Source organism: Pseudonaja textilis, chromosome 5 (genome assembly GCF_049901715.1).
Source record: "Pseudonaja textilis isolate UNSWEBS1 chromosome 5, rPseTex1.2, whole genome shotgun sequence".
Lineage (NCBI taxonomy): Eukaryota > Metazoa > Chordata > Lepidosauria > Squamata > Elapidae > Pseudonaja > Pseudonaja textilis.
Genome location: NC_141994.1, coordinates 3,559,056 through 3,569,055, shown reverse-complemented (window position 1 = coordinate 3,569,055; position 10,000 = coordinate 3,559,056). Strand labels below are relative to the sequence as shown.

At 30.6% G+C, this 10,000-nt stretch overlaps 1 protein-coding gene across 5 annotated transcripts in view; it reads right to left on the bottom strand.

The window, feature by feature from the left end:
* FOXP2 (forkhead box P2) overlaps window positions 1-10,000 on the bottom strand; it is a 503,349-nt gene that overhangs the window by 256,588 nt on the left and 236,761 nt on the right. For 4 of the 5 annotated variants that reach the window (XM_087933993.1, XM_087933992.1, XM_087933994.1 and 1 more), the window contains one exon: window positions 2,661-2,838. In XM_087933993.1, coding sequence (XP_087790119.1) covers window positions 2,661-2,828 — 168 coding nt within the window. In that variant the 5' untranslated portion in view covers window positions 2,829-2,838. Of the gene's footprint in view, window positions 1-2,660; window positions 2,839-10,000 lie in introns of those variants that run through there. The other variant, XM_087933996.1, reaches the window with a different exon arrangement.

Here is a 10,000-nt window from a genome sequence, read left to right as displayed (position 1 = left end):
TAAATAACCAGAACCATAGCATTTTAGGAATCTAATTATAACAGATAATTAAAACTTTAGAATATATGCTCAGATAACTATATAAACTGACTGAAATCTGCACAGGATAAAAAGTTCTATTCAGTGTAACACTAATCTCCTAAAGATGTTCTGGTAATTTGTGAGGAAACCCAATCCAGTTATCAAATATCTTATATTGTTCTGTTTTGTCACTGTCATATTATTACAAATTATTGCCAAATTTCAGATCAAATATTCTGGAATTGTTCATGCTACCAATCAAGCAAAAAGCACAAAACTCCAATCACAGTAAATAAATAATTCACACAGTATAATTCAAGAGATTGCTTATCTCCTTTAATCTAACAATTTCTGTTAATTTTTCTCATTATATTGCAACTACCATATGATTGGCCATGTCTTCCAAAGCACTTTAAAGGAGTTCCACTGTTCACAAACCTTAGTCTTCTGTTTAATTGCATGGAAATATTTGTATCAACTCAACTAAATGCTCTGATTAAAAAAAAGCAATAACATAAAATACTGGAGTTTACCTATTCTTTGTGCACCAAATTTTGAAAAGTGCAATAGCTTACATCAAAGTCTAATGGCAAAGTTCAACAGAAAAAGGAAAGTAAAGGAAACTGTAACACTTCAAGGAGTGTAAGGTTCACACAGTGAAGATTCAAAATTATACACTAATTCAAACATATTTGTGAAAATACCTCAGAGAAAAAGTACATATTTTGTCCATATGCGCACACATGTGTGCAAATATACCAACAACTATATAAAGCACACAGAAATCAAGTTTTCTTTCACATAATGCCAAAATCATTATGTTTTGGTAAACAAAAATATTTACAGCCTATAATGTATAAATCTACCCTCAAAGTTTTCTGAATTCACTAAGGAGACTTGCATATTTACTTTGCCTATTTATTTATTTTGAGATTTTCTGAAACTTTAGAAATTAAAGAACAATATTGCTGCCAAGTTTTCCCTTTTCAGAATCTGCCTGACATTACAGTATTTTTATCTTTTTTTCTGCATTACTATTGGAAACTATGACTACATAAACAAACAGGCTTAAGTTTTTAAGATGCTCTGAGAAATGTTAAATTGCACTTTGTGGGGATGGTTTCTGCTATAAATGATTGCTTATCTTTTAAAAATATTAATAGAGCACTCCCATGCATATTATTCAGAGGAAAATTTAATAAAGTAATTAGGAGAAGAATTTAGGACTGTAACCTAAGCAAATTTCCAATTTTTTAAATGGTTTTAAAAGTCAAAGTTTGATTAGACAATGTTTATAAAATAAATGTTAAAATAAATAAACAATTATAATTTTAATTAGGGAAAGAAAACTGGAATGTGAAACAATGCACAGCTATAAAATTTATATATACTGCTAAGTTTTCAATTATAAGCTTATTATAATTGTTCCATATCACCATAACAAATAATACTGCATAATTCATTCAACATTAATATTAAGAATAGTTTAATAATGACTGCCACATTTATTTGTGATTATAAAGGCCTAAACCGAACAATATAAAGCTCGATAAATTTTCCACTAAAATTCAATTTTTACATGCTGAGTTATGTTTTTTGCTCATGATGTACACCATAAAAATATATATCTATTAACAAGTTAAATATTCAATACTTTAACATTTGGGAGTGTAATGCACAACTCTCAAAAGAAGCTCAGCAGTTTAGGCACGATATTTAGCACCCTGAAATATTTGGTCTTTATATATAACTAGAAGAAAGAAATAGCCTAGTTTTACTTTTTAATAACAGCAGTAAGGATTTTAAAAAGTATTAAATGTGTATCTTAAACTCCTCGTGGTAAAAAGCATAAATTTAATTTATTGATTATCTGTTTGTAACTTACTCAACCTGTCTAAAAAGACCATCATTTACTTGGATATATTTCTCTATTCATTTTTATAAATATTAAAAGTTTTATTTACTTACATACACAGGAAGCAATATAGGCGCACATACCACAAATACACACACCCAAATAGTCACTTAGGAAATTACTTTATTCCTAGTCTCCTGGCTTTCATCTCTAAAAAGGTATTTCATCTCTAAAAACGTATTTCAATTAGTCTGCTCAGTTGTCCTTTCAACTTTATATATATATATATATTTCATAAAATTTTATTTACAAGAACTATAGCAAAGCATCTTTGCTGCAAAGAATCCCTGTGGCACTTTTACTTCAGCTGAGTTTAGGAACAATTTCAATCTACAAAGATGTAAAATAGCAAGTAATGTGGCCCTCTGGTGGACAGATAAGGATCACCTTTCTCAGTATCATTCAAGGAAGCTGGCAGTTTGAAAGAAAGGTATTTTGCTTGAAAAGATATGAAAGCAACATCTACAAATATATACTCTTCTCCTTAAAATAAAGTGTATTCCAGGGTACTCCAGGGCAGATATATCTTAACAATTAAAACATGCATAAATTGTCTGTTTTAAAGACTAACAGAAGACAACAAAACAAATAAACAACAAAATAATGTTCTACTTTCTGCAATACTTTAAAAGTAAAAAAAAAAATCCAACTAGAAGAAAAGGATAGGAAAAAACCTTTCCATCGACATGGCAATAAACAGGATGCAAAACAAACAAAAACTTACCTGCTGTTGTTGCAGATGCAGCAGTTCTACTGTGCTTACTTCAGTGCCCGTGTCACCACTTGATCTTCCATCTCTGCTGCCAGCATCTAATTGGCTGCTTAGAGTGCTCATTCCATTTTGATTCATTGAACTGTTGCTTATTGTCTCTGTCGCAGATTCCTGCATCATGACTTAATACCTAAAAGTGATTAAGAAGTATCAATTAACACACACATTACACCTTCACACTTCCATTATCAAGATGTCCCTCTTCGCCAATTACAGAGGCAGCATATTTAGAAGGGGAAAAACCTCTTGCACAATCATTTAAGGAGGAAGCAATGCAATACAAACCTTGCTTTTATAGACATATTATACTCATTCCTGAAACCATGTTTCTCAGAGCAATGTTGCTGTAGGTTCACATACACAGAGAGATAACATCCATATATGTAACATGGAGACAGTGTTCCTGAACATCATATTTTAAAGCCTAGCTATCAAACCAGTAAAATGAAGGCATAATTTCATATCCTGCCCCATTCTTCCTTATTATCTAGCTTTAACAACCATAGATGACTATACAATCCTATTTAAAATATTCACAATCTAGATTCTGTCAGAATTTTACAGCATTTCTTATACATGGCTGTTATTTAATGACGCACAGCTAATCATACAAAATTAAAATTTTGTAAGGGTGTTACAAATCATATGGTATCAACCAATGATAAATAGTATAATGGGTTACTCTTTTTGTCTGTGTGAATAAATAAAATTTTGCCTCGGAGGCATTTTAAGTAAAAGCTCTTGCTGCAAACACTTCAGATATTGCCTATTTTTTTAATCAAATGGCTGATATTCATTTATTTTTCTGACATTTAAAACATTTAATACTGTCCTTCCTGGGAAGTAATTAAGCTTATGCATGAGCAGCAATCAAACTGTTCACTTGAAGATGACTTAAAACTCAATTTTAACACAGGCAAATAAATGAAAGATATAAAATTAATTTTCCAGGCATGTATTAGATATGAAAGCTAGAAATAAAATCTATCAAGAATATCACTAATGATTGTGCTAAAAACAGCATAAATTATGCATATTATCTCCTCTACAGTAATAAATGTTTTATCATTTTCACTGCATAAATATACTGTACTTTCAGGATAGCAATGAGATGAGATGTCCTGCCAAGATCAGATAGAATCTTTGCAGTAAATAAAGAACCAACATATTCTTACAAACTAGAATTTCAAATACATTTTACATCAGTAATAAGAAAATTCAATTTTTGCTATTTTTAGAATTCATCTTAATTCTATGTAATGCATCATCTATCTCCATGCAAGAATGCATGTATTAAACTGACCAATTTCCAAGGAAAGAAAATGTGAGAGTGCCGGTAGAACAGAGCAAAGCAAAGCAAAGCAAAACTTTCTGATAAAACTTTCTGACAAGATGCTTTAATGGGTGGGTAAATCCAGTCAAAAGAAACAGCTGCTTACTGTAATTACTAGTTTATCTAACACACTGTTCAACTCAATTCAGCATATGATCAATACTTTCCTCAATAAAATACCAAATCACCATCAATAACTTCATTAAATAGTAATACAAGTTTATTTTTCATAAAGGAGTTTTTAATGACATTTTTAAAAGCATTTTAAAAACACTACATATTAAATGCGTATTTTGGATTCAAAGGAGACAGTCATCCCCCTTACATACACAACATAGACAGGGACAATTACAGTTCACATAAAGGAAGATAGCTGTAAAAACAAATACTCTTTAAAAAATACTCTTCAATATCAATAAGAACAAAACTGTTATACAAGTAAAAATGAATTTTATACATGTAAACACAGGTTTTTCAATAAGAAAAAAAACTAATATCATTTTATGAGAGCAGGCAGCTAATAAATATTCAAATTAGGCATCAATTTTGCATGCACCATGTTTAAAATATTTAGGAAAAAAGTGACAGAATTTTCATATAACTCATAAGAGCTTGCTAAAGAATATCTCAGTTTTTGTAGCCAACTTAAAATATATCTTATTATTTTATAATTATACACACACAGATACTCAAACCCCACTGAATTCTATGGGATCTTCTCTCTAGAAAAATTATAAAAATTATAACATCTTAGTTGCTAAAACACATTCAAAGCATGTATCACTGTGAACATATTCACTGAGTACTTTATCTTTTTCATGCCATCTCCAAAAGAGGGCATGTCTTCATAAAATAAAATATTTATTTTACATTATTCTTCAATATAAATATTTGACTATATTTCTGAAACAGTATTATATGCATTATAAGGATAAATGCACGATAAATGCAGCTTCATCAACCAAATTTTATTTTATTTTTCGAATTTCAAATTAAATTAGATATTTAATTAGATATTTGCAGGTCTGTGACTCTTTCACTACAGTTAGAAAGGAAAGAGTAATGTATTGTACAATTCATGTTAATCAAATATATATAATACTTTAACTTTGAAATATTACTGAATCCTATAATTATTTTCTATAAAATATATACAGTCAAGGACCAAATCAAGACTACCCAATTGACTGGAAAATGGTGGCAGGTAGATTTTTTTAAAAAGGAAAATGTTCTTCAATATAAGCTACACTTACTTCTCATTGGGTATGGCATAACCCAAATAAAATAGTTAAAATCTGCCAAAGAGAAATGATTCACATTGCCTTATAAGCCAGAGTTATTGTAGAAAGGTGTGTGGTTTTTGACACTGCAGAAATAAAACTAATAATCGCTTATAAATTGCAAGAGTGTTTATGTGTTTGTATAAGCCATTTTGGGGTATCTTTATAAGACATTTTCAAGTTCAAATTATTGAACCAAAAAGCCCAAATTACTTGTTTTGTAATACATCATAAAAAGTATTATGAAAAAGAATGGTTTGCAATGTCTTGAATTTTAACTAATACAAACTAATAAACAAAATGCACACAAAGGTATGATTCCAAAGATAATCATTTCTAAAGACACAACTGTGGAAAAATATATATTTTCATACTTAAGCATATATATTTATTTTACTATTTTACCAAAACTGCAAAGAGATATAAAATCCCAAAGATGAATTGTGCATGAGTCTCAAACCAAAATTACTTGCTTTCAATGACCACAAATATATTTCATGCAAAGGTGGGAGACAGACAATTACATTTAGATGTTTCAGTTTAATAAGAACCAAATTTAAAAATTATTATTTTCAAAATGCTACCTAAACATTATAATTAAGTAGGTATACATTTACTCCCTGCTATATGTTCTGCTCTTTCCATTAAGCTTACATTTTCTTTAGGTTCCTTTAAATCAGCAAGTCATTGTACAGATACTTATTCTCTACACCACTTCCCTTTTGAAACATTAAAGTGACACTGAAACTGACTGCACAAGATTGCATTTTTCTCTTCCTAAACAACTTGAATTGAAAGGTTACTTAGTGTAACAATATTTACTTGCAGAATTGTGTTGTTACCAAGGGTATAATGGATGGTGGCTATGCAGGTTTACGCAAGAATGAGTGAAGCATGAGGCATTAGCCATGTGTTTGACATGTTTCAAATTGCTATAATCCAGCATTAAACACACCCAGCAATTCATGCCATTTCTTGCAGCCATAATCTTGAATAAAGCGTGCACAACCACTTATTATATAAATTAGTATATGACTCCCTGTTATAGTCACAACAGTGCTTTTATGTTTATTTTGCATCAAGATGTGATCTTTTATTTGTACAAATAGCAGGATAAAAAGACATGGCTCAATTAGACCTCCTTGCTTTTATGATAGGGTGGGAAGAAATTTTAGACTTGTTTACTTTGTTTTCCTTAAAAGTTTTGTCACTACAAAATGGGACAGTGTTAAGTATTTTTCTCCTTGTGTTACTCCAACACAGCTTTATTGCCTTTCAGGTTTCTAAATCCTATAAGGGCCAAGAATTCTTTTGAAAACCAGAAACAATATTGTAAATGAAAGTTCTGAACACCACTAGGAGACCTAGCGGGGGGAAAAAAGTTGGATTCTTAACAGTAATTTCAATAGCTTTAAAATTACCTCTCCCCACCCAATGAGGGGAGCTACTGGCTACTGAATAGGAATGGCATGGCAGAGGTGAATAACATCTGATATATACTTCACTACCGTATTATAGATTCAGTAAATATTGACTGCCCCTTAAATTTTGAATCTGCAAACTTCCTAAAATGGAATACCTGTCAATTCAGTCTTAAAGACCTTGAAGACAGTTGCCTAGGAACAGATGCTTTGAGATCAGGCAAATGAGTATATCCTGGTTTTATTATTATACGTTGACATCCACAACTTGCTTGAAAGGTTAAGACTTCACTAATATTCTTTTTCCTTCCTGATTAAAGCATAATAGTTTAATATTCACAGAAATGAATGAGTTATATGGTAACATTCAAACTGGAATTTAAAGGGCCAAAATATAGGATTTGTATTTCCCAGAGTTCACTCACACTATAACCTCTGTAGCACCACTAAAAGGCAAACAAAATGGTTCTGAAATGGGAGATTTTAAAAAGAATTTGTCATATAATATGCATCTTATATTCAAAGACGTTTGAATTGACGAATGCACTCTAGTCTAGTTTGGGTTAAGTTTAAGTTAAAACCAAACAAATTAAGACATATTTTTCTCAGTCACAGGCCAAGTAGCTTATACCAATCATTAGCAGCCTCCTTACAACAAAGATTAATCATTTTATAAATGATTATAACGCATTTATATATTATAGTTTATTAGTAGGTTTGATAAACTTTAGTTGCTATTACATGTTTTAATATATTATTTATGCATAACAAATTACAATAAAAGCAATAATAAATCATTTCATATTATAACTGCAATGTCAATAAATGCCCAGAATTCAGAGGGACTAGAAAAGTCCCTGATTTTAAGAATGAAGTCAGATATAAATGTCTCAGGATAATATTACTGGATCCAATCTGAGTCGATCACTGAGACCAGAGGTTTAGTTTTCCAAATTTTTGGACTTGTGCTGGAGCCCATTCTCAGGTAACTTCTCTCTCTCCAATCCGTGTTTTGACTTACTTCCTTTTTACTATCATTTCTAAAATTCTCTTTACTGATAACATTTTAGAAATACAGTATGAGATTCTCTAATATTTAGTATGTACAGCGAAATCTACACACAGAGATTTAATTAATAACCGACACAACAAAGGATACATTTTGATATCTAGTGTAGGCCAGGGATGTTTATGATTTTATTATACATATAAATGTTGCTATATATGAAATAACAGACATCAAACAAACTTCCCCTTTTTGTTTGAACGTAGAATGTATTTTGAAGCCATTCCTAAGAATAGACATAACTGACTATACTGTGTATTGGCTGGTGGACATTAACGTATTATGCAGATCCATTTTAAAGATAAATGAAGAAAACTGCCATTCTTAAAAGTCTGAAATTACATCTGAATAACTGTTTACAGATATGGATACAAACGTATATGTGTGCATACAGAAATCTACAAATATTAGCTAAATTAAACTAGAGAGAGCCATTTGCTTAAGGAGGCTTATATAGATATAATAGAAATCATGATCTTAATATGTGAAAGGGTCATGTGTTTGCAGATGCCTGACAGGATGCCCTTAACACTACAATCACCCCAGCCAAACTAGTCAGTTTTCAACAGATGGAGTTGTACATCCAGATGCAATTAGCCATTTTGAATCCCACAAGTAAAGTACCGCATAGTTTTCTCTATAATTGTCATTGTTTTGCAATGCAGAAGAGAATCTATGCAAGCAATTCTTATCCATCTGAAATATAAGCCTGTTGCTTTTAAGTTACCTTTTACTGTTCTCATATTTTCTTGTATGCATCTACATACAAATTTGGGTCAATGGAGTTAGGCATTCAGGAAAGGGTTTTATTTGAATGCATAACTGCATCAACCTGTGGAGTTTTTTGTCATTTCCATATCACAATTTGATCTGGTGTAAACCAAATGCATGCTGCATTTTACAAAAGGGGAAATAGTGGCAACAAAAAGATGTAATTTTCAAAACTAAAGTATTCAATATAGCCTTAATTTAAATCAACAGAACAAAATTAAGTTTCTGTCCAAAACTATAAATACTAGCATTTAAAATGTTTTGGCTATTTCTGTTCCCTAGCAATAGAATACTATGTGAAACACTCAGCAGAATATACTAATGAATTTTAATGCAAAAGAGTGACTCATGAAGTAGCTTACTAGTTATAGTGTAATAAAACTAGTGGATCCAATTTAATAGCAAACCTGTAGTCATATAAATGTTTCCACCTACACTGATTAGGTTAAAATAGATGTATTACAAAGCATTATAGTTAAGGATTATTTCCAAGCAAAAATACACATAATTGTATTTCAGAAACATGCAAGGATTGTTCTCAAAGTAAATGATATTTTGTCCCAATGAAATTAGCAAATTACTCCTGACTTCAGTGAGACTCACAAGTTAAGTTTGCATCAAAGACATATTGTCTACACATGCTCCAATAAACCTTACTTTTATTTGCTTTCTTTTATTTAGGACATACAAGTAAGTCCATCCTAAAACATTGCCTTAATCTGATCTGTTCATTGTGCTAGTTTTCTACTATACTAGTTCTTTAACCATGACTTTACTGCAGAGCATACATAGCTGCTGCTAATCAGTCATAGCAAGCATTTTTACTTAAAATGCAGCATTATATCCATTGTTACAAGCAACATGTCAATTTTGCTCTATTATTGTCTTCCTAATCTTGTCAATATAACTCATTGTGACTGATAAAAACATATTTTGAATTGTTAGTGATATATGGTATAATTGGCTTTGAAATTAAAGAATCTGGCATAACCATTGTACTTAAATGTCATTCAGTCCTTAGAAGTTAAACAGATATTGAATTCTATTTTTTATACAATTTGGATCTAGCAGTATCATAAAATCTTCCAGACTGCATTATATGAATTCTGTACCAAATTGAACAGCTAATTCTGTGGTAAGATTTCTATCAGTGATAGCTTAAAATTTCCTTCATGGAAACAAAGAAAATTCTGATGGTCTTGAGAAAGAGCAAGAAAATAAGACAGCAACTGGAAATAGTTACCTAATTGAAAGCTGGATAAAATTATACATTCTAAATATATCTCAATTAAAATAAAACTATTTTTAATTCATATACATTTAGACAAAACATTATATTCTACAATACCTCCATCTAGCTTCAGCCAGTTTCTTACTGAGAATCCATTCTAAATATCTTTAAAACCCTTTTAATCCCACAA